The sequence below is a fragment of the Diabrotica undecimpunctata genome, chromosome 1 (genome assembly GCF_040954645.1).
Source record: "Diabrotica undecimpunctata isolate CICGRU chromosome 1, icDiaUnde3, whole genome shotgun sequence".
Lineage (NCBI taxonomy): Eukaryota > Metazoa > Arthropoda > Insecta > Coleoptera > Chrysomelidae > Diabrotica > Diabrotica undecimpunctata.
In genome coordinates, this window is record NC_092803.1 from 171000290 (window position 1) to 171027142 (window position 26853).

The following is a 26853-nucleotide window of genomic DNA, read 5'->3' on the forward strand; positions in this document are numbered from 1 at the left end:
AAGAACGTATAAGCGACCTAAATGCAGCTAGTAACAAAGTTGACTTAAAATTGAACTTGACACAAACAAAAACCATGTACAACTACTGGATGTCCTAGATGTAATACTAAACAACACTGTACTTGAAATAGTAGACGAGTATGTATACCTGGGACAATTAATACATAAATCTGGCTTTTTACTCCCAGAAATCAATAGAAGAATGAAACTGACTTGGGCCTCTTGGTAGAAATGCAGTTATATTTAAATCGAAGATGCCACTACACATGAAGAAAAAAGCATTCGATTAGCGTATACTATCAATCATGATATACGGCTGCGAAACTTGATCACTAAAAAAGAGATAATAGCGAAACTCAAAGTCACTTAAAGGTCAATGAAGCAATCTATGCTAGATATAACAAAAAGAAATCGAAAAAATACAATAGATAAAACATAGATAACTGATGTAATCCACAGAATTAAATCTTTAAAATGGCAGTGAGCGGGACATTTAGCGAGAAAAACTGAAAAAAGATGGTCCACTAGAATTCCACTGTGGTCCAAGAGACATCAAAAGACCAAGAAGACGTCCAAATTTAAGATGGGTCTATGCCCCAGAGCAGAGGTGCTCAAAGAGTCGATCGCGATCGACCGGTCGATCGCCAAAGTTTATGAAGTCGACCGCGATTCACGGAGAAAATACTCTACACCCGAAAGTTGCGATAATGCCTATTTGGCATATCAACATTCACAGATAAATTATGAAATGGGAGTGTGCTGTATCAACATTGTATTGCTGTTAATTCATTACTAAGTTATTACTGTAAAACATTTTAGTAATATATTATTTACATTAATATTTGAAACTCGATATGAGTGCCGCGAAAAAGAGCAAAACATATCATTTAATAATGCGTGGGAAGAAGAGTTCCAGATAAGTGTGTTTGTAGGTCTTCCGTTGCTCTGCCCAAATGCGGAAATTTAGAACGGCATTATAAAACTTTGCATAAAAACTATGAAAATGATTTTCCGCAAAACAGTTTATTTAGAAAACGGAAAGTGCTAGACTTGAAAAGTAGTTTGAAGAAGGAACAATCAATGTTCACTAGGCCTGTTAAACAATCAGTAGCTGAAACAATTGCGTCGTTCAAAATTTCTTATATATTAGCACAACATAAAAAACCATTTGAAGGTGGAGAGGTAATGAAGAAAGCATTCATTGAGGCTACGAATGTATTATTTGAGGATTTAAAAATAAAACAGATATTATGTCTGCCATCAAAGAAGTCCAGTTATCACGTACAACGGTTACTAGATGTATCGAAATCATGGGCAAAGATTTGGAAAGCCAAGTTAAAAGTGATATTATGAAGTGTATGTACTTTTCTTTGCAATTTGACGAGTCAACCGATATGACTGATACCGCCCAATTGTGTATTTTCTGACATGTTGGCAAAAGAACTGTTAACAATGCTGCCTCTGAAAGACAAAACTCGCGGTGAAGGTATATACAACGTTTTTATAAATTTTGTGAAACAATACAAGCTACCGATTTACAAACTCTTCTGTATTACAACAGATGGTGCACCATCCATGACTGGCGTTAACAATGGATTTGTTGCATTATGTCGAGCTAACGATGACTTTCCATCGTTTTTTCATTTCATTGCATCATTCACCAGCAAGTTTTGTGTTTCAAAATTTTAAATATGGACGACATCGTGAAGATGACAACAAAAAGACGCATTTTTAAAGCGCAATTGGAAGCTAGCGACTCTCTGGAACACACTGATTTACTTCTGCATACGGATGTGATGTGGTTGAGGCGTGGAAAATTTTTAGATAGGTTTCAGGAGTTACTTCCCAAAATAATTTCTTTTTTAGAAGAACGAGGAGACGACATTCATCTACTTCAAAACAAAAAATGGATCTGTGGTCTGGCTTTTCTAACAGATTTAATAAATCATTTGAACCTCCTAATAATTAATTAATTAAATAAATAATTAATTAATTAAATAATTAATTAATTAATTAAATAATTAATTAATTAATTAAATAATTCATTAATTTTGAACTACAAGGTAAAAATAAAACAATTATCGATATGATGAGCGCAATACATTCTTTTGTCAACAAGTTGAAATTATTGATTGTAAATTAGCAGAGGGGTTTTGGCATTTAAACACCACGCTTGCCAGGCGGGTTGGTGAGTTGGTTTGGGAAATTGATAGGATAGTAGGTATTGGGTAGGAATGGGTTTAGGACATGATTTCTCTCCATAGGAGTTGAGAGACAATCAAGGCTCGCGTAGGGCAGGGTCGCATCCCTGAAGTAAGTCTATCCTCCACTGGGATTGTGGAGGAGTACTTACCCGCTACTCATCCGTCGGTATATGGTCGGTTTTATGCCGTCGGACCGACCGACGACATAAAAAGAGTAGCGGGAAACTGGCTACAAGCGGCCCAGTGTAGAGAACACTGGAAAGAACTGAGGGAGGCCTATGTCCAGCAGTGGACGGGATTGGCTGATTGATGAAATTAGCAGAAAGGATTTAAACAACTTTCCATCGTTGAAAAAAGGGTAGCCGTCATTTGAATTATGTTTATTACGAGACGGAGCTGCAATCACTTCATAGCGAGTTTGAAAGACGATACGCTGATTTTAAAAAACTGACAGATATTGTAACATTCATGTCTAATCCATTTTCTTGTCAAGACCAGATGGAGATCATTTTCGTCCAAAATAAGATAGTGAAAATAATTTCGGATATACACCTTAAATCCAGAGCGATCGATACGAAATTTTGGTCTTTCATATCGTCTGAGAAATATCCGTCTTTGAGACAAGTAGCTTACCAGACACCATACTACACCATTCTCAAACGAAGATAGTGAAATCAAAATATCGTAATCGGCTAACTGACGAACATCTCTCTTCATGCTTGCGTTTGGCCCTCGGTAATTACGTACCATCATATAAAATACTTGTGGATGATATGCAGTTCCATGCATCAACATCCAAATAAAATTAATATGAAAAAGATGACTTTAATTACAACTCTCTGTAGTTACAACTTTTTATCAACTAGAAATGTGCAATAAAGTTTTTATTTTCAAAATTGTTTTTCTTACTATGCTTTGTTTTTAAACCAGGAGGAGTAAACTAAAGAGACAGATTCACACTCAAGAAAGTCACTAGAAAAGTTACCAAATATATCTTTTTTGGTTGATCATATTGGTCTTCGACGGTAATCCAAAAATATTATATTATACTAATACGTCGAAAAAGAGTTCTAAAAATAACTGTTTTTTATATACCCAAAAGCAGACAAAAAATTTGAAAATTAAAAGAATAACGCAGAAAACACAAAAAATCGCCGATATAACTTAATTAACCTATGAAATGCCATTAGTGTCAAAATTTTATAACAGTGGAGTAAACTTGCTTGAGGTTGGACCAATTACAAACAAACATTGTGGCGCGGTAAATTTGAATTACTCCTCCTGGTTTAAAAACAGGGTATAGCAGTTGATCTTCGGACGCTTGCAGTTTATGTGGTAGATCCCATGCAGTATAAGTCTGAGCACCACTGCCCTAGAGAATCAAGCCGGTAAAACATGGTATAGAAAAACGAATATTAAACAAATCTGGGCAGAAATGAAGAACGACTATGTAAGTCTATGTAAGACTATGTAAGACTATCTATGTATTTTACCATAATCGGTAGAATACGCTGAGAATGATAATGATGATTATACTAGCTGACTCGGCGAACGTCGCACTGCCCTGTATTAAATAATGTATAAAAAATTAACAGGAAAAACAAACCATAAAAAAATATGTATTTTTCATACATATTATGTATGAAAAAAGTTGAATCAATTTAAAGCTTTCTGATAAACAATATTTTTATTTTTTTTTGCATTGCATAAATATACAACGTTTTTCCGACCAGCGACTAATTGTCCGTATGCAAAACATGGAAACTATTCCGCAAACATGCAACAGTTAGCTTTGTGAACAAAGCTTTATTGTCATTGCAAAAGCCAAACGAACGGGAATTTGTAAACGTTTAAAATCAAATGATACGTTCGTTGGAATCATCGATATACGCGGGATCAAGATATCCCTTTGTATTGTTCTTTGATAACAGTTGCCTCAACGGCATTATTCATTAGCCTTTTCACATGTGGCGTCCTAATGCAACTTACTATTTTTATTAGAAATAAGTCACAATTTTACTTTAAAAGATATCTTAGTAGCGGAGGATTTCAAAGAATAGCGTTTATTACTTTCCATTTGTTGTTTCACAACGTATTCAACACCATTGGCACCAAGCAGAGCTGGTAGGGATAAATACTTCGTAATCCAGATCACAGACGTGATTTATGATCCAGAAAACGAAAACCTATAGCCCTGACAGATACTGTATGGACGTGATGATGATGAAGGTTGACATAATGTCAATCAAAATGTTTTTTGGCATATTTTTATTCTTTTATCAGTTCATTATAAGTAGTGATACATTTACCGCTAAAACGAAATTTGTAGTGGATAATACATAACAACATGTACATACGCAAATTGATTTTTGCAAATCCGAAGTTGGTGTGGCGTGGTTTTTCCACCAATATGAGTGTCAGAGAAGGTTTGTTTACGCCTGCAGGAAGATCCATTGCGAAGACTTCCAATAGGGTCACAGTTGTTGGTACAGGAGCAGTAGGAATGGCTACTGTTGTTAGTTTGCTGATGCAGGGTATAACCCACGATGTTGTCATGATGGATGAAACAGAAGACAAGCTAAAAGGTGAATTAATGGACCTTCAACATGCAGCTTTGTTTTTGAAAAATCCCAAAATTATTGCGAGCAAAGATTACAAAGATTCGGCAGGCTCAAAGATTTGCATCATCACTGCCGGAGCCAAACAAAAAGAAGGTGAATCACGTCTAGCTTTGGTCCAAAGAAGTACCTATATCTTCAAACATGTCATTCCATCTCTCGTGCAATATTCCCCTGACACGATTTTAATGGTCGTCAGCAACCCGTGTGATATTTTGACTTACGTGGCTTGGAAATTGTCAGGGCTGCCAAAACACAAAGTGTTTGGTTCCGGAACCAACCTTGATACGTCCAGATTTAGGTTTTTAATTTCGGAAAGGTTGGGCTGCAGCACCAAGAGTGTTCACGGATGGATTATTGGAGAACACGGTTGCTCTAGTATTTTTTTGTTTTTAATTCCTGTCTGGTCTGGAGTTAACGTCGCGGGAGTGCGTCTGAAAGACGTTCAACCCAAGGTTGGTACAGATGACGATCCAGAAGAATGGAAAAAGCTTCATTTAGAAGTAGTCAATTCAACATACGAAATCATCAAACTAAAAGGATATACCAACTGGGCTATGGGTCTTAATGCAGCCTCGTTGGCCAATACAGTTTTGAAAAATCTTCATCATGTCCATGCAGTATCTGTCATGATTAAGGGTTTGCATGATCTGAATTATGAAGTATTTTTATCCTTACCAACTGTGCTTGGTGCCAATGGTGTAGAATATGTCGTGAAACAACAATTGGCGAGTAACGAACTCTGCTCTTTGAAAGATTCCGCTGTTAAGATGTCGGACATTCAAAAAGACATCAAGTTTTAAAATCAAAATTCAGAAAACCTATGATTAACTATAAGTGTTTGTATATTGTGTATAATGTCTCTATGTACAAATATATCCTTGTCTACCAAGTAAAAAGAACTTATTTTAAAGTAAAATTGTGGCTCATTCCCAATGAAAACATATATATATATATATATATATATATATATATATATATATATATATATATATATATATATATATATATATACATGTATGCCTTTATAACCTTATATTATATCAGATGTTAAAATTAATTTAAAATGTTTGTAACGCTACTAAGTGAGTTCATCTAGATTTCTAATATAAAAACTAAGGTGATTTTGCGGTCAACAAACTCTCAAATGGCAATTAAGCCCTTTTAACGAAACCATTTAGGTGTAATATTCATAAATCCTTAATCAAATAAGTTATGCGAGGTTACACATTGTGGCTTTAATTGAATTATGCATCGTTACACCCTCATATTTAAACCGAAACAAATGTTAATAATTATCTCAATTGGGGTATGAAATTGATTAAAACAAATTGGTTCCTCTATCATCATCGAAATTGTTTGCTCTTCACTTTCGTCAGTTGTAACATCGTGATTATTACTTATTATATAAATGTGTTTATTGACTCACTTAATCGAATAAAAGTGTCACAGAATAAATTTAAAATAATGAAAGGGGTTTATAGTATATATAGTACAGGGTGTGGTAAAGGGCGATTATATTAAATCATTTAACATAACATTATAACAGTGGAATAATATAAAAAACATATTACTGAAACCAGCTCAAGAAAGTTTGGACACAACACAAGTCAGGGGCTAAAAAATAATGGATGATAGAAGAAATACTATTACAAATGGAAGAAAGAAAGAAATATAAAGGAAAAGTTACACAAGACTATAAAGGAATACAACGAATAATTAAGGACAAAATCAAAACAGCTAAGGAAATGTATTTCATGAAACAATGTAAAGAGATAGAAGAACTAAAAACAAAATATGATGTGAGAATATGCACAAAAAAATAAGAGAACTGATCGGTATGAATAAAAAAAGTCAGCAAGGACACACAAAGAGAAGTACGATGGAGAACTTTTTCAAGATGAAAGAGGTGAAATGCAGAAGATACAAGAATTAAATCCTTTAGAGAGGCAAAAGATCACGATAGATGAAATAAAATACGCTATCAAAAACTCTAAGGATAATAAGGCAGCTGGATTAGATGAAATACCTGTTAAACTGTTAAAACTAGTGGACGAGGATAGCTTGAAAGTATTGGCAGATTTGTTCAACACGGTATACGATACGGGAATAATACCACAAGAGTGACTGAAGTCACCATTTATAACTATGTCTAAAAAACAAAGCAGCAAACGAATTCTCTGACTATCGAAGACTGCGCCTCATGTTTCATACTTTAAAAGTACTGTTTTAAATAATATATAAAAGAGGAGGATATAAGTGAGACCCAGTTTGAAATCCAAATGGAATGGATACTCTAGAAGGACTATTTGTCATCAACATACTAATTCAGTGATGTCGGGATGTAAACGTTGACCTACACTAGTGCTTTATTGACTACGAGAAATTTTTTGATAGACTAAAACATAAAAAACTAATATCGGTACTTATGCATAAGCACATTGACAGTAAAAATTATAAAAATAATCCAAACATTATATTGGAACCAAAGTGCCATAGTTTAAATTGATAGACGACAGTCAGAAGAAATGAAAATCTGTAGAGAAGTTAGACAGGGATGCGTTTTATCGCCACTTTTATTTAACTTATATTCTGAAAAAATTTTCAAAAACATGCTCAATAATATCAAAGCGGGAGTTAACGTTAACTGAAAGTTAATTAATAACAACTTACGATATGCAGACGACACGGTGATCATTGCAACGAGCCTAGAATACCTACAGTATCTGATAGAAAGTTTAAGTATAAATAGTGATGAGATGGAAATTACTATAAACGCCAAAAAATCGAAATATATGCTAATTAAAATTGACAATTAATGGTAACGTGATAGAACAAGTAGAAAAATAGAGAAATAACTTTTTAAAGAAATGCAAATAAATGTTTACTAAAACTAAGAATCTGCAAATAAAGTGTTAATTAGTCTTAGAACTAAGAATCTGTAGGAAAAAGTTATTAGTTATCACACCTAATTAATGCAAAAAAGTAAAAATGAAAAAAAAAAAGTCCCAAAAATTTCGGAAAAATTTTAAATTTCTACTAAGTCTATTTCGTCCAAAATGTGGTAGAAGTGTTTGTCGTGGTGACTTCGGGACGAATCAAAAAACACATGTAACAAAATATCAACACAAAGCAAGTTATTGGAGTCGATGAGACCTAAAATGTAGAAAAATATAAAAAATATAATAAATAAGTTATTTTCATACCAAAAATATTTCAAACTCCGAAGTTCGAAGAGAAATAAAATATTAGAAATATTTTAAAGTCCCTGAAAGAGAAATATTATAAAAATATTATAAGTTCCGTTCAGGAACCAAATAAATAAATATGAAAACTATTCTAAGTTCGTTTAAGAACTTAAAAAAATCCTGAAAGAAATAACCAAATAATTCAAATTATCGCAAGTTATCAAATCAGAAATAAATATCTTACCAAAATTTCTTCTAAGTCGAAAATACGATTTAATTCGAAATAAAATATTTCACGAAAAATATCCTAAGTCGAAAAGCTGAAATAAATACAATTTAAATATAAATCAGACTCTAAGTCTCGCTAGATAACTTAGAAAAATCATGAAATAAAAAGGATAGCGGTTAGGTGCAATAAACAGCAGAGTTTCTAGGAACTAAATCAACCAGAAGGTCTCTTATGCCAAGAAGGCTGATTGTGAGGACCCTGTTCTGACCAGAACGAATTGTTGGCCATTGTGCACCTATATTTATACGAAATTAATTAGGTCAACTGCTCCATGGCGCTCTGCCATTGGAGCTTGCACAACCGCCAATACTCATTTTCGAGCAATACCATTGGTTGCAATTAAGGTTGCAATTTGACCAATCGTAAAGCCAGAATTTAGCTATTGGCGACAGTTCTTCTGGACAATTTTGGCTATTCGAGCAAACAGCATCATTTTGTCATGGCGACCACATTTCAAGTCAGTGTATCATCCTTTAATAACTAACATTCAAGAGAATGCAGTCCAAATACCACTTATCAAGTGTTCCCAGTGCTTTCTTAAACAGTTATTTTTTCATTGTTTTTAAAATTGCGAAAGAAAGTGTATCTAATTATGATAAGTAACGTTTGAAGAGTGGTACGTTTTATTTATCTGGTTTGTTATTCATGGTGCCACCTATACACCTATATGTTAGACCTGGGACCTATTGATTTATGCTGTAGTGTATGAAGTCTCATTAATCGGCACCTACAGTGCATAACAGTTTTGATTGACAAATCTATAGAATACAATAGACCCCTAGATCTAACGTATGTAGACTTCCATAAAGCGTTTAATACTACCGAACTACTCGCATATCTAAAGTCACTAAAAGAGTGTCGAATTGATCATAGGTACACTAGCATTAAAGAAAAAATATATAGCAATGCTACAACAACTATAAATCTACAGGTTCCTAACAATAAAGTATATATTAGAATAGGTGTTCCACTTGAACATGCATTGAAGACACTGGAACGGGAAAATAAAGGAATATTTGCAGATGATGTATCTCTCCCTACTTCAGACGACCTAAAAATTGTCAGTTATATTGAATGACTTCAGCGATCCAGCACGTAAGGTAGGTATAAATATTAATTATTAAAAGACAAAAAATATGACAAAGTTAGTTACTAGCTAACTTTTGAAGGTAACGGACGGCAGAATTGAAATTGTTGACGCTACATATACTTTGGACATATAATAAAAAGCAAAAGTAACTAAAATGCTGAGCTGCTAAGGAGAATAACTCTAGGTTGGGCAGCATATGGAAGATTTCGTTATATTTTTAAAGGTGGTGTACTTATCAGCTTAAAAAGAAGAGCTTTTAATCAGTATATCCTGCCTATTCTTACATAGTCTCACAAAGCTATATGTACGTAAGTCGCAAGTGACGTAACATAGAATGGAAAGATCATTGTTGGTTATACTGTTGGGAAACATGGTAATGGTAAGAAACAAAGAACTTGTGTAGAGTATATTTCAAAATCCTCCTCCTTATTCCTTGAGCCCTTGTCAGGGCGTGGCGACACTCTAAATAATATTGGCTTGGTGCCTACATTGGCTGCTATCGTGTGCCATATGGGCGGCTTCATGTAGGGATTTTCCCACGATCCATTTGATCTGCCCATCGTCTGCATAAGAAAACATTCCGAATAAATGCTATTCCGAAATACAGACCCATTAGCTTTTTACTCGAATACTGGCAAGCAGATAGGAAGTTAAACTCGATTTCTATCAGTCATAAGGGTTTCGATTAGGCCACGAAATAAACATCCATATGCAATGCTTTAGAACTCTAATCTATCTAAGTCTTTCGAAGAGAATAGACCACTGGTTCTTATTTTTGTTGTGTTACCGTCGATGGAAAAAAACTAAATTATCTACGATATGCCGATGACATTGGTTCCATAACAGACGACTAAGGAAAAACCAGAGTTATGCTACAACTACAGCAAGTAATACAGAGAGTCGGTTTAAAGATGAACTATAGGAAAACAAAATGCATAGCTTATAGAAATCGCCCATATAAGTTGTGGAGAGATATGTGTATTTGGCAGACAAGCGAAGCCTGAGAAGACCCTAAAGGCGATGAACCGATGACCTCAAAAAAATTGAAGCCAATTGCATAGTAAAAGTGTAGAACAGAAATATGTAGATGAAAATATCTGGAGGCCAATGTTTAAAAACGGACAAATCAGGACTGATTAATGATGATAAAAATGAGAATTTTCCTACCTGACTTGCGTGGTATACTGGCTAACTTGGTACTACAATTAATCTAAATAGTTGTTTGACATTGCATATTTATACCTAATCACGAATGTTTCAGATGCAATTTGCTATAGACTTATTTTCTCTATGACCCTCGATCTTTCGTTTCATTCTAATCTGAAGGATTTTGTAAGAGTTTTCTTTAGAAACATAAACTAGGTAACGGTAACTTTATGTGCTAGGTATGGTATCTTTCTTATTTTAATATTGTTTAACCTTTCCGGAACCGTGCTGCAAAAACTTACGGATCAGGCCGTGTGAGGTAACTATGATACCCCACTAAAATACTTTAATAATTCATTTAAATTGTACATTATTATTTGGAAAGTTAAAAACAATAAAGCACTAGTCACTGAAATAATTTGTTTTTATTATTACTGTTGACGTACTGTTGACGTATTTGTGTGGGGTACCTTAAATACCCTAACTAATGAACTTCATATATTTTCTGAGATTACCTGGGGAGAGAACAAAAAATTGCTCCAATTCTTTGCAACTACATCTCTAATATTTTTAGGGGATTATTGTAACACTTTTTAGAGTTCAAGTTTCAGCTCCATATAACAAAACAAACCAAATACAATATTTGATTATTCTTTCTTCTATATCTGTAAGGAAACATCGGCGTGCGATTGACACGTAGTTACATAATTCAAGAATTCTTGAAGGTCCTGAATACTGCCATATAGTACAAGTAACAAATATAGTAGAACAGTCAGATTTCTAGATTTTGATTCCGGCTGTGTCGGTGTAAGAAGATAGGAGATCAAAGGGTTCCGCTCTTCAGGAGTTTCTACTATATTTGTTACTTATACTATACATACAAGACAAAGCTACAAAATCACAAACAGATATGCAGACATTGCTACTACTTTCGCAAAAGCTGAAGTTAAATTAAATTAATCGCTTGAAACGACTGAAAATATACTTCGACTCTTTTATACTCCAAATTTTCTCTTTCTATCTCTTTCATATTTAATAAATTCGTTAACACTAGTAAGTATTGTGTTCCTTGTTTAGATTCCTTATTTCCTACCTTTTTCTAGCTTTTTATTATTATTTTTTTATTAATATGAATATACGAGTACTATGGAACTAATTGGGAGTGTTGGTGTTATATATTTGAATGGGATTATGATCTTTAATATCTAATATGCATATCTGTTACACACTGGTTGGTGCAACAGGAAGTTCATGGGTATTAAAAGGTCATGTATTTGACAATATGTTAATCTTAAGTCCATCAATTGTATGGATCTATTATTAAGAAAATACTTCCTTAATATAAACGTTGACATTGAATAGGTCACTAAACCTGTAATATGTAAATCAGAATGATTGCCATAACACTCTTTATCATTTTAAATATAAATGTAAATGAGTTTATTGAGATAACATCGCACTTTTGGTTTATACGTTTAATGAAAAGGCATTGTTCTGAGTTAAACACGAAAAGGAACCAAAAAGTGTTATTAAGCGGATTAAAAAAGTTACTGGTATACAATATGGGCAAAACTTAACAAGGATATATATATATATATATATATATATATATATATATATATATATATATATGAAATGGTGAAATTCCTGAGACTATCATCAGACCTTGTCTCTGGGGTCTGAGGTTCAGCAACAACCCCTATTGGAATCCTGACGTTGCCATGGAGGATATCTGTTACATACTTTAACATTACAACGTATTTTCAACAGTAATGTAAAACAAAACAAATTTTATAACTTTTAAAGGCTTTTTACCCAGATATTTTTAGTGACTTAACTCTTGTATACTTGGTAATATTTCACTGATGATGGACTCTTTAGTCCGAAAACATTCTGTGATATAGATTAGAGGTCATGCAATTAAATGGATCGATACAGTGAAATATTTAGGGGTGGTTATTCAAAAAAACCTAAAGTGGAAATAGAATTAAAAGTAAGTCGTAGCTTGAATGTAATGAGAGCTCTATGTGGAACATATTGGGGTAGTGATCCTAAAACTCTCCAGATATTTCATAATGGTTTGATACAGAGTCATTTCGATTATGGATGTCAAATATTATCAGATTGTCCTAAGGCGCTAATCAACAAGTTAGATAAATTACAATATAAGAGTATTCGTCTTATAACAGGATGTGTGAGATCTACCCCTATTCATGCATTTTTAGGTGAAAGTGGTCAAATTCCTCTTAACTACAGATGGGAATGGCTTAATCCTAAATTTCTCCTAAAAAATCTTATACTAATTAATAATCCAATAATGTCTGCCTTGAATCAATTACAGATATCAATGCAATCAAATTATAATTACTGAAATAAAACAAGTATGTATTCCCCTCTTAATTTCGATCATGAATAAATTCCAGCATACCCCAAATTTATTTTCTAGTGACTTATTTCCGTGCCACAATTTTGAATTAGAATATCAATTAACTTCTATCCCTATTAGGAATGTGCAATCTAATAAAGGTGATGAGCATGCATTAATTCAATTTCAAAGAATCTCACTTGACAATCCACTTCACACTATAATCTTTACAGATGGGTCAGTTGATAGTATCAGACTCAAGTTTGCACTGCAGAGATTATTGCAATTAATCATGCGGTTCGATTTGTCTTGGAGAAGGATATCAAGAGGGCCTTAATCTTGTCTGATTCTAAGAGTGCTATCCAAAAGAGAGGGAAAACATCTTACTCAATGGAAACTGAACATACCTCTATCATGACCAAAAGGGGCATTATAGAAGCCAATCAACAGAACATCAGTATTATTCTGGCATGGATTCCAGGGCATTCGTATATTAAGGGCAATTGTGTTGCAGACAAATTGGCAAACATAGGAAGATCACTAAAAATGCCAGCCAAAGTTAAATTGCATTATTCAAACTACTTATTTTATATTAAAAAGCTAATTTGTACTCGATGGGCACAAAAATGGAATTCAAACAGATCAAATGAGTCGTTTTATAGTAAAATAGTCAATAAATGGAACAAATCACCATGGTTCAGTCATTTTTGGTATGTGTTCAGCTTGGTTGCTACCCCCAAGCGAGAAAAGTTTTATCCTGTGTTGTATTGTCTTTCCTATACCTATTCTATTCCTATCTAGAGCAAGTTGAGAATATCCTCCCTGAATTAGCTGGGCAAATTATCCCCTGGGATATTACCTAATAAATGAAGAAGAAGAAGAACTTTGTTAACCTATAATTATTCCAATCAGGTCGGATGACGAATCTGATAATTATAAGTAAATCAGTAAGTTTTTACAGTATTGTACAAATTAATGAAATCATTGTGACATTTGTCAATATGCACAGTTAGCAACACTGTCCATACATTTACAACCACAGTTATTAGTGGTCTGTGTTTACAACTAAATAAGCATTGAAAACATAACCTAACTTTTCTCTGGCTTTTAATTAAAGGTGTTTTAGGACATTTCTTATGTACTAAGTTTGTGTGAAGCGTGAAAAGATTATCACGTTAAATGAACACACTTCTATGTCACAAAGAGAAATCGCAAGATCTTGTAAAGTGAGTAAGGCGATAGTAAGCAAGATTTTGAAGCGTAAACGAGAATCGAGATCAATGGATGTGAAAAAGTTTAGAAAATGCGGAAGAAAGAGAAGAAAACAACACCGGCAGATGAAAGATTTTTACTTCGAAAGAGCAAATTGGACCCAAGAAAAACAAGCCAAGAGCTCCAACAATATCTAGCAGCATCAGGTGTAGTGATTTATGACTCAACTGTTCTGAAAAGACTTTTGGAGAATGGTAAAAGAGCAATGCTTCCACAGAAAAAACAGCTTCTAACTGAACAAATGAAGAAATAAAGGCTATTGTACTGTATTGGACGACTGCAGAAAAGTCCTATTTACAGATGAAACTCACTTTATAGTTCAGGGACAGCGATCGAAATTCGTTAGGAAGTCTGACAATGAAAACTTTACACCATCTCATATTGATCAAACCATCAAACATCCAGTCAAAAAAATGTTTTAGGGATGTTTTTCATACATAGGGATTGGGTCTTTGGTATCAATCGAAGGTATGTTGATCTACCAAAAATACAAATGCATGTTAGCCATACAATAGACGAAAAAAACAAGAAAAAAGTTATGTTTTATCTTCTCTGGTAAAAAGCAGACTCTTTAAAAAATTTAATCTAAAATTACATTTCAACAGGAGATGATATTATTTTGAGTGATTTCAGTTTGACCACTTTACCTGTCGTTTGCAGATTAGTGAATAGTTGCGTTTGTAATGAGCAACCAGTTGGAAACAGATAAAGTATAGAATTCCATATTTTTATTTATTGCGATTTAAAAGATTTTGTATTCTCTTCCTTTCTTTGTTTAGACGGTTTCTAATACCGTTTTCTAATATATTTTTCAGTGAATTATCAAATTCAAAACTTTATCGGCAAAGCAAGGTACTCCAGATTTTTCTGTTAAAAGTAAGTCGCGTATTAAAAAATCAGTGGCCTAGCCAATCTTCACGCATTGTACATATTTTTATTAGGTAATAAAAACGCAATAACTCATTCTTGTATAACCATGTTTAATATAAGTAATTAAAAATTCCTAGAACATAAATACAACGAATAAAGACAGACATTAAGTTTTTAAAATGATAAATTATCTCCTCAGCAGACTACAAGCGAATAATATACAAACAAAATAAAAATTAAAAGAATTCTGAGAATAATGTAATGTCTACATTTATTCCATTCTGTCGTAATAAACGAAAGGTTCACTGCTCCGACGTTGTAGGAGAAAGGAGTAATAAAGGTGCTACAGGATTTCACTTTAGACAACAATATATTGATTCATTACTTATTGGTAGTCGATAAAAATTTCTAGAGAATATGTTCAGCGTATTAACGATCTGATTCATGTTGTAGTAATTTTGTTAATGTTGCCTTCAAGAATTACTGAGTAAAAATATTTTTCTTTGTTTAAGTTTCTGTTTATAATAATTGAAGATGCTTATATTACTTAAATAAAGTATTTTCCACCTAAGAAGGCCGCTTTGCAATTAAATGCTGGTAACTTTATTACTAGCGGACCAGATAAGCGGCGATATATTTTACACTACCTTTATGAATGACATTCTACTACTCTGTTGTTTCAATCAGCACTGCTCAACAAGTTATAGTTTATTGATTTTAATATTTTATTGCAATAGTAGGAGTACGGAATATTTATTTAAAGAGTGAATTTATTACATGTTAATTTTTTTTTAATTTCTTCTGACGTATCGTATAATGTAGGTTTACCCAATAATCAAAGTTATGCCTTTACAAGAACATATTATTTGAAAAATAAGGAGTACCATGTGTCATAATAATTGTAATCTCTTTTATACACACTTTTTAAAAATTTGTTTAGTAATGTAATTCCTAAATCCACACAATCATTGAAAAATAATTCTTGCTATTTAAAAATATCTTTCTGTTAACGACACTGTTATCGACAAAGTAGATCAAATTTAAACTTGTCATCATATTACACTTCTGTTTATCGTTAAAAATTAATTGATGGTCGTGGGTTGTATTGGTGTTATTTAATAATTTAGCAAAATACATAAGCAGCAAAAATCTTATTTAAAACATGCGAACGGTTTTTGCAATCACAATCAATGCAGTGTTTATGCTTGTTTAGCATTGGCTGTTAAATAATTTGTGTTCGATTGTTTCGTCTGTTGTACAACCCTCGTTCTTTTAAGGTGCATATAAGTACCTATTTTTTTATAGTAGTGTAGTAAAGCGGTACTTTAAAGTAAAATGAGTAATTTGGAAGAAAATAAAATACAGTCGAAACGTAGAGTGTTACCTCCAGAAGAACGGCGTTTAATTCTGAAAGTCGAAAGCTATTTCAATTTAGAAAAAAATAATATGGGTCCATCCAAAGAAAAGAAACTGTGAGATATTAGTTTAACAAGTTTGTGCAGGGTGCTGAAACATTAAGGTTTTCGATATAAAAAGACAAATAATAGACAAGTATTGTGTGAGCTCTCTAATGTTGTTTTAAAACGGTGACATTTTTTAAGAAAATACATGAACAATAAAACGTGTCTTGAGGCAAGTTGTATTTTTAGATGAAACTTGGATTTTCGCTAAAGGAAATATGTCAAAATCGTCCTGGCAAGATGGCACCACGAAATATTATTCTTCTAGTCGTTCCGCTAATGGTAAACGCTACATTATACTTCATGCTGGAAATCATCATCAGTGGCGTTACAGCTCTTTATGAGCCAAAGCCTTCTTCAGAACAATCCTCCATTCGCCCCTGTCTCTGGCAACTCTTCTCCATGCTCTAATTCCGATAGACTTCAAATCATTTTCTAGGTTGTCTTGGTACCTAAGTCTCGGTCTTCCTCTTCTTCGTTGTCCGATCGGCCCTCTTCGGTCAAAAATTTTTCTGTCTATGGCATCTTTCTCTCGTCTGATTACATGACCTATCCATCTGAGGCGTGCTACCTTAATGAATTTTACAACGTCAGGTTCTCCAAATCTTCTATACAACTCAAAATTGTAACACCTGCGCCACAAACCTTGTTCTTGGTCATTCTGTGTTAGTGTCCAAGTTTCTGAACAATTTGTTAGCACTGGTCTTATTAGTGTTTTGTATACAGTCAGTTTAATTTTTCTAGGCATTTTTGAGGCCACCTGTCTTCTTAAGCCATAGTAACACTTATTGGCGAGCACTATTCTTCTTTTTATTTCTTCACTGACGTTGTTATCTTTGGTTAGCAGCGACCCTAAGTATATGAAGGTGTCAACACCTTCCAGTTCTAGGTCATCAATTATTATTCGTGTAGGTGTCGGGTTGCTTGACCTAGTGCAACACATATATTTGGTCTTTTGAACATTTATATTTAGTCCCATTCTGTGTGCAGATGCTCTTAACGACCGAAATGCTTCAGTCAGAGATTCTGTGGACCTACCTATGATGTCTATGTCATCTGCGTATCCGACAATTTGTACTGATTTGTTAAAGATAGTACCATTTTTTCTAATGCCAGGTTAAATAAGAGACACGATAGTTCATCACCCTGTCTTAGTCCATTTTTGCAATGGAAGGGTCTTGAGAAATCGTTTTGGACTTTTACCATGCTCTCTGCACCTGTGAGTGTAAGTTCAGTTAACCGGACAAGATCAAATGGAATGCGAAATTCTACCATAGCAAGTAGAAGTTTATTTCTATTATCGGAGTCGTATGCGGCTTTGAAGTCAACAAATATGTGGTGGGTGTCGACGCCGAACTCTAAGGTTTTTTCAAGGATCTGCTTTACTGTAAATATCTGGTCCGTTGTTGATTTATTAGGACGGAAACCGCACTGATATCCTCCCACTATTTGTTCGGCGTAGGGGAGGAGTCTTTTGTACAATACGTTGGACAACACTTTATATGCCATATTGAGTAGAGTGATGCCCCATGCTGGAAATGATGAGGGTTTTATTCCTGACGCTAGTTTAATTTTTTCGTCCACATAGAATACAGGTAATTACCATCGAAATATGGATGCAAATATTTTTGAAGAATGGTTTGAAGAAAATTTGTTAAAAAAATTGGAGCGACTATCCATAATAGTGTTGGATAAAACATCCTACCACTCAAGAGTAGAAGAGAGATTTCCTTCAAGCAGCTGGACAAAAGAAGAAATGAAGTTGTGGTTAAGAGAAAAGAAAATTTATCACAGTGACATATTTTTAAAAGTCGATTTACTTCAACGTGTGGAGAGCACAAAATTTAAAATAAATTTGTTACTGACCAAATGGCTCTTAAATATGGCCATGAAGTTCTTCGACTTCCGCCCTACCATTGTCCACTATAATGATATTGAGTTAGTTTGGGGTATAGCCAAAAATTTTCATGATAAACATGCATCCAAAACAACAGTCAAAATAGGCGCCACTGATGAGCCATTTCCTATTTTTTACTGACAGTATGCTACACGTGTTTCGGTTTAGGGTTGTATACTTTTTGACAGTAGTCGCTTAGTGTGATGTATGTACATTTAAAAAATATCGTATTTCGTATACATACCTGGCGTCTTAATTAAAATTGAAATGTAGTCCCCATAAGTGATATATTGAGTATTTCGACTCGTTTAATTATTAAAAAGATATAATTATAGGGTAGACACATTCCGATGTTAAAGAAATCATATAAAATATTTGTATCTTTTTACTCTATTTTACTTGAATTAGTGTTATTCTAAATACTTTCTTAAATACTATATAAATTTAAAACTTTTCTGTTTGTTTTATTACTTGGTCCAAATTAAAAATCCAGTTCCTTTTTATTTACTCCCTAAACTTTCATTTTGTGCCTATTACAATATGAAGAATTCTGATTGTGTTTAACTAAAAAAAAAGAAGGGAAAAAAAAGATAGTATGATAATATCTTTTTATTCTTCTTCTTTTTATGTACATTTGACTCTCTCTGTTTTTCAATGTGCATCCATTAAAATGTTGTTCCATTGTTTTCGTGGTTTTCCCACTGATCGTCTTTCTATTTTGAAAACGTCTCCCTCCATCTTTTGCATCTCCGTTTTTATAAGTGTTTTCATATCTGTCGTGATTCTGCCGCTTACGTCATTATTAGTCTGATGACTGTTTTGCAAATTCTGCTTTCATTTCCTTCCGATATTTTTAGTCCTCGTTATTGTTTCATTTAGTCATCCTGCGGCTCTGTTTACCCTATGGACTTGATCTTCCACTTCTGTTTTGAGCTTTCCGTAGCTAGACAGTGTGATGCCCAGATATTTAAACTCAATCACTTGTTCTATTATCTGTCCCTTTAGCTTTAGTTTACATCTTAGTAGATTTGCTGTTGGTTAAATTGTGATGGTAAATTTTCTGATGGTTATATTAAATTGGTGGTGAAAAGGGTAAACTTTGTTGCCAAACTATCCACATTTAAGAGAGGCGTATTTGAACACCTAATTGCTTCAAAATATTTATAAAGGACCACTGAAGCAATAAAACAATTAAGAGGTATTTTCCTTCGATTTATTTACACAATAGACTTAAGGGCTGGTTCAAACATTGACAATTATCGCAATTCTGATAGTTACATAAAGAGTTATACAAATATTAGCTTTACAGTGAGTGCGGGGAGGCAGTAACAGATATACATGAAATGATAAAATTGAGAGAGACCAACTATATACGTTTTAACACAAAACACCGGGTTTACAAGCGCATTTAACACTTACGCACCACGCACTTCTCGGGATCACACACATCCGGCCTTTACTTGCCGAGAGGCAAATTGGCACTGTCTGTCTTAAGTTACATAACGAGGGGAGGACGGGTCCCTGATCTAGGAAATCAGTCGCACACACGTTAACACGATAGCTGCCGACCTGAGCGCACAATTTGATAAAATAACTATACTACGATTACACTATTATACAGGTTGTTTTTACAACATACTGCCCCCCGTTGAAGCACTAGCTTTAACATTATAAAGCATTAAAAAGAAAAGAGTACATAAAAAAACAATATGAGTAATAGTATACAAACAACATATGAGTAAAAGTACTAAACCTAATAACATTAACATAATCCTTCACTAGGAAGGGGACACAATTTTGTTATCGTGCGTTTGAAAATCCCATCCTTAGTTTTAACAGATGCAATTCTCACTCGGCCATCTTTACCCGGAAAGACATCCATCACTCGTGCCAATGACCAGTAGAGAGGAGGGAGATTATCTTCTTTAACTAACACAAGGTCATTGGGTTCTAAATTTTTGAATGGGAGAAACCATTTTGGACGATTTTGAAGTCGATTTAGATAATCAGTCGACCACTTTTTCCAAAAAAGTTGCTGGAGCTTAGAGAGATTTTGCCAGATGCTAAGTCTATTTTCCGGGATAGATGTATACTCCTGGTCGGGTAGCGAGGTGAGAGACCTTCCAATTAGGAAGTGACCAGGGGTAAGATATGTGAAATCGGAGGGATCATTAGAGAGGGCACAAATGGGCCGAGAATTAAGTACGGCTTCAATTTGGGTAAGCACGGTACTGAATTCCTCGAATGTAATTTTGAGATTGCCCAACAATCTATAGATATGATGTTTAGCGCTCTTTATAGCGCTCTCCCAGAGTCCTCCATGATGAGGAGATCGAGGTGGTATTGTTTTCCACCGAATTTGAGAGGAGGCTAAAAATGCCTGAATAGAAGAGTTAGTTTCCTTATTTTTTAAGAAATTATAGAGTTCGAATAACTGATTTTTAGCCCCAAGAAAGTTTGTCGCATTATCAGAGAATATAGTCTGAGGGAGACCTCTTCGACTGATAAAGCGCTTAAGAGTAAGAAGAAACGCTTCTGTTGTGAGCCCACTGACTAATTCTATATGAACCGCACGTGTGGACATACAGACAAATAGAGCTATGTATGACTTTATCAAGGGACTTTTACGAACTTTAGAGGCCTTTATTAGAAAGGGACCACCAAAATCCAAACCTACATGAGCAAAAACTTGAGCAGAGCATAAGCGTTCCTTAGGTAAATCAGACATGATTTGAGCTAAGGGTTTGGCAATAAACTTGAAACAAACATGACATTCGTGGACTATCCTCTTAATCTCACGTAGACCATTCAAGGGCCAATATCTAAGGCGAACTTGAGAGAGAGTATTCTGAGGACCTGCATGATGGAGCCTAAGATGTTCTTTTTTGAGAATTAGACGAACAACATGATTTTTCGAGGGGAGGAGGAGAGGATATTTTTGATCAAAGGTAACTTCGGAATACCTAAGACGTCCACCTACACGGAGCATTTCATTTTTGTCAAGAAAAGGAGCAAATTGTAAGAGAGACTTATTAGAAATAATCTTATTGCCTTTGAAATCAGCAATTTCTGAGGAGAAACTTGAGTTTTGCAATAATTTTATAATTTTCATTTCGGCATTTTGAAGTTCAGATACTTCAAGTGCACCGGATAATTTTTGAGTGCCAGACTTTGCGTTATTACCAAATCTGAGTACATAAGCTATAGTCCTTACATATTTCGTGAAACTGGAGAACCTTTCAGAAAGCATGACAAAGAAATCAAATTGAGCACTTCGAGTGTGAAGAACAACTTTTCTTTCTTCAGGTAATTTATTAGAATTAAACTTCGGACTATATTCAGACAAATTTAGGTCAAATGTTTGCAAAAACTGAGGACCGTGAAACCAAAGAGTGGAGTTGAGTATGTTAGAGGGCATCATTCCTCTGGAGAGGATGTCAGCAGGGTTGTCTTTAGACTTTACGTGTCTCCAATGAGAGTGAGAAGAATTTTCTTGAATTTGAGCTACCCTGTTGGCGACAAATTGATTCCATCTGGAGTGATGTGATCTGAGCCACGCCAAAACTATCTCAGAATCGCTCCACATGTTTATAGAGGTAATAGAGGGCAATTTATCCTTTATGATATCAACCACCTTTGTGGTGAGCTTGCTAGCCAATAAAGCAGGTTGTTTTTACAACAATTGGTAAAGTGTACGTTGTAAATCATCTTCACTTTGAGAGAGTAGCAATATTTTAAGTTGTTTTTCTCCCATTTGGTATCCGTTTTTAGTTCTTACTTTTTTTATTGTGGTAAAAGTGAGGACCCCCTCCATTGTAAAAATGGACTGAGACAGGGAGATGGACTGTCGTGTCTCTTATTTAAGCTTGCACTAGAAAAAGTAATTCGAGAGTGCCATATTAATACGAATGGCACCATCTTTAATAAATTTGTAAAAGTAGTCGGATATGCGACTAAAACTCGAAATTCGACTACGTTTATCAAAATGCTACGTCTGGTCGACTCTTCTATATGCAGTTGAAACGTGGACCCTAAAAACATCAACCGTAAATAAATTGGAGGCCTTTGAAATGTGGATCTACCGGAGAATGCTCAAAATTTCATGGACATCGCATACCTCAAACGAAGAAGTGCTGCATAGAATAGGCAAGGAAAGAGAACTTTTTAACACAGTAAAAGTTAGAAAAACATCATACCTAGGCCACATACTGAGAAATAATAAGTACCAATATGCCCAACTTATAGTGAAAGGAAAAATCGAGGGAAAGAGAGGCCTAGGAAGGAAAAGACTATCGTGGCTCAGAAACATCCGACAATGGACAGGGCTAAATTTTGAACAGCTAATAAGAACAGCTGAAGATAGAGAAGATTTTAAAATTGTAGTAGCCAACCTCCATTGAGGAGAAGGCACTTTAAGAAGAAGAGTCGGATATGCAGATGACATAGACATTATTGCTAGGTCCACAGAATCACTGATCGAAGCATTTCGATCACTAATGGCGTCTGCACTGAGAATGGGATTAAAAATAAACGCACAGAAAACCAAGTATATGTATTGTACTAGATCAGGCAACCATATACCTAGACTATTAATTGATGATCTGGAACTGGAAGGTGTGGGCACCTTCGTCTACCTGGGCTCGCTGCTGACCAAAGACAACAATGTCAGTGAAGAAATTAAAAGAAGAATAGTGCTTGCCAATAAGTGCTATTATGGCCTGAGGAAACAGATGGCCCCAAAACTACCCAGAAAAATTAAAGTTACCATATATTAAACACTAATAAGACCAGTGTTAACATACAGGTCAGAAACGTGGTCACTTACACAGAACGACCAAGAATTGCTTAAATGTTTCGAGAGAAAAATTCTAAGGAAAATAAATGGAGGAGTCCAAGAACAGGGTTTGTGGCGTAGGTGCTACAACTTTAAGTTATACAGAAGCTTTAGGGAACCTGACATTGTAAAATGTATTAAATTAGCACGCCTTCGATGGATAGGACATCACGAGATGAAGATGCAACGATCAGAAAAATTTTCGACCGAAGAGGACCAGTGGGAAGACGAGCCAGAGGAAGACCAAAACTTAGGTATCAAGATAACATAGAGGATGATCTAAAATCTATCGGAGTTAAAGCATGGAGAAGAGTTGCCAGAGACAGGGCGAATGGAAGATTGTTCTGAAGAAGGCTTTGGCGCATAACGAGCTGTAATGCCACTGATGATGATGATGACCAAAAGTGGACTCGTAGAATCTTCCTGTCTTATCCCATTGCCAGCTTCAATTGAGTCAGTTAGTCCTTCTACTTTTACTTTTATTTTATTGTGTTGGTAGATATTTTTGATCGTTCTGATTATTCCTAGAGGTATCTTTCTTGCTTATAGTAAGCCGATAACGTCCTTTCATTTGACCCCATTAAATGCCTCCGTCTTGCACTTGTCACTATAGCGTCGGAGTATGATCTTCCCGATTTAAAACCTTGTTGTTCTTCTGCTAGTGTTAAAATTTTATTAAGCTTATTTGTTAACACTTGCTTTGTAGTTCTTCATGTCCGATTGCGAATATACGTATTAGGATGCTTGATATCCATTCTTGTAGTATTCTGTTTTGCTATATTGTTTATTGTATTTATTTTAATTGTTTTTAGGTTATATCTGCTTCTTTGTGTTGCGGTCTGCACATACGATGACCTCTATATAATAATTTAGGTCATCAGAAAGGAAGAGAATATATTATGTTCAACCTAGAACTCGCTGGTTTCTTTCTTTCGCATTGGGTATGTATATTCCCATAGAAAAATAATAAACGAGTAGACTATAAAAACTCTAAACTAAATTTAGAATTAAATAAAAGCCAAAGACAAATACACATACGTTCAATTTTAATAAAAATATAAAGACCTATAAATTAAAATCTTATATGATGCGAAACCAATACGACAACCAATATTATTATTAATAATATAAAACTTCAAGTATGTTAAATATGATACAAGAAAGAACAATGACTTTATCAGCTGATTTCTACTTAAATATTATACGAAGCAATATAATGATGTTAAACAAAATGCACTCAGAATGAAATAACTATATTATACTATGAGCAATTTAAATTTAATGTTTATACACATATTAATAACAAGTAGCATTAAGTAAAATGTATAAAAGTTTAAAATGTATAAAAGCAAGAAAGTCACTGTCTCACAAGACCGAAGCGAAGTCAGGTAGGATGCGCTGCTTCTAACCCAAACACACATCTGTGTCGTTTGGGAGATAAAACTTAACTGTCTGATTTGGCATATTGAACTTGTCTCTTATCTCTAACACACGTCTGTGTTATTTCGCAGATGGCTCGTCTGGCAATGTTTGGTCTTTAAAACAACTGTGCTTTTGTACATGGAATCTTGGCTTAATATACGGGGAAAATCAAACAGTTTGTTAATATATTAAAAATGTTTAGACACAGTTGCGAAACTGCAACACTTTCTACTTTAGGAGTCCGTTCGGTATTTTGTCCTCTCTTGGTAATTTTCTATTTTTTAATTTCCTTAATGCTTTCTGATCGCGCCTTCCTTAATGTTTCTCTTCATTTGTCGTGACTTCTAGCAAATAGGGATCAAAAGTAATCTGCCTATTTACCTTCTGAATGTGTCCCGTTTTTATTAGTTCGTTCATCTCTCTTCTTTGTTTTCTGATCATTCTTTATGTTCTCTTTGTGTGCCGGAGAAGACGAGTTCCATCTGTTTTAGGCACTCCAAGTGTTCCCTTTTTATTTGTCTGACTTAAGTATTTGTTTCATTTCAGATTCATTCATAGTGGTTTAATGCCTATTGTGTTTGTTATGTTCTGTGTTTTTTGTTCTTACTCCCTCTGTTAACGATGTGCTTCTTGTTTGAACAATATCATTTAAAAAATTGAAGGACGAAGGACCACCAGCCAAGGGCTGGAATGAAAAACAGATTAAATACTAACTTATATTTAATGCTAAGATTAAATAGCAATTTCTGATAGCTGTCCGAAAACACTGTGATATGGGATATTTCACTACACTTTTCACTGAGGCTATTTTCACTATAACAATTACAAGTAGAATTGCGAAGCGGAATGTCGTTTCTATGTTCAAAGCGAACTACTCGCAACACTGCTGGTTTGAATAAATGAAGTGTTTATATAAAAATTATAACTGCGGTTTTAGGAAACACTGATTACTATAAATGATTGGCTTGATAATATTTATGAATAATAATGCGTTGCGAAATACTTAGTTTAGTTACAAATATAATATATTATTAAGCGAAGCGAGTATTTTGCGAGCTAGCGATTTCAGCTTACGAGATTTTGCGACCGACCTTTATGTTGGCTTTTTCTCAACTAACTCTGATAACATCCAAATTAGGCAGCTTAGGCACCAAATTAATGCAGATAGCAGAGGGCTCTTACCCCAAAAGTACCGTTAAATATCTTCATTGGAAATTTATATCGAGTGGAATGGAATTTCACCACTTCTGTTGCGTTTTTTTCAGTATTTTTTTTATCGTTTTATACTATTTTATTCTCAGCAATCTCCTTTAATATTCTTTTTGTCTATAAGAATTTCGTAGATTTCATATTTAGTTCTTCGTCTCTGATTTTTGTTTGGTTTGGGGCCGCTCTTTTGGGTATGCAGTATTTCATGATTTTTGTTTTACGTAATACTAGGTTATGGTCGCTGTATAAATCTGCTGAGATGAGGCATCTTACGTCGATTATTTTTTATGTATCTCTGTTGGTTCTAACATAATCCATCATGGACCTCTGCCCAAGGGTGCTACTGAATGCATATTTGTGTTGATCTTTAAGGTAAAAATGTGTTGTTTTATTCCAAAGTCTTTATTCGTACAGAAATTTGTCATTAACTCTCTATTTTCGTTTTGAACATTCTCGATATGATTTTGATTGATTCTAACTATCACTTGCTTGCCTATTCGAGCATTAAAATCCCTTAGTTACATTTTTTTTTCTTTAGGTCTTCCTTCTCCATTCTTATCTTTGTTGTTATATTCGGTCTTTTCATATTTTAATCAATTTAGCTGTTGCAGTTTGGGCCATTGCTAGTCTACGCTTTATTTCTAAGGAGTAATAGCCATTGCTGGTTATCAGGGAGCCCCAGTATACAAATCTGTCTACCACTTCGAAATTCGCTACTTGTGGTATGTTAGGTAGATAATTATTTGCTGTCTACGATCATTATTTTTGTTTTTCCGTGTTGATCTAAAGTCCGAAATATTTGCTTACACGGTTAGCCGTTCAGTGGTAGTAATCATTTTAACTTCATTCGCTGCTGGTACTTTCTTCATTATATATTCTAAATATATTTTGTTTAACAATGCCTACAGTATGCAGCGCTGTCTAGTTCTTTTCTTTGTTTTGTAAGCATCTGAATATATTCCGCGTATTTTAACTTTGGCGTTTTGAGT

At 34.3% G+C, this 26853-nt stretch overlaps 2 protein-coding genes across 2 annotated transcripts; one reads left to right on the forward strand and one right to left on the reverse strand.

Moving 5' to 3' along the window:
- Positions 1-4437: 4437 nt before the first annotated feature.
- LOC140441309 (L-lactate dehydrogenase-like) lies at positions 4438-5738 on the forward strand. The gene has a single exon (XM_072531957.1). It carries the CDS (start codon positions 4552-4554, stop codon positions 5623-5625), a length of 1074 nt encoding a protein of 357 aa, XP_072388058.1. The 5' UTR covers positions 4438-4551; the 3' UTR covers positions 5626-5738.
- Positions 5739-20161: 14423 nt separating this feature from the next.
- Positions 20162-21985, reverse strand: LOC140436348 (uncharacterized). The gene has a single exon (XM_072525079.1). The coding sequence runs from the start codon at positions 21983-21985 to the stop codon at positions 20162-20164; it is 1824 nt and encodes a 607-aa protein (XP_072381180.1).
- Positions 21986-26853: the final 4868 nt, after the last annotated feature.

Bases quoted from the DNA above. Each gene is read 5' to 3' on its own strand.
- LOC140436348 (XM_072525079.1), bottom strand. From the start codon at position 21,985: ATGTGGAGCGATTCTGAGATAGTTTTGGCGTGGCTCAGATCACATCAC.
- LOC140441309 (XM_072531957.1), top strand. From the start codon at position 4,552: ATGTACATACGCAAATTGATTTTTGCAAATCCGAAGTTGGTGTGGCGT.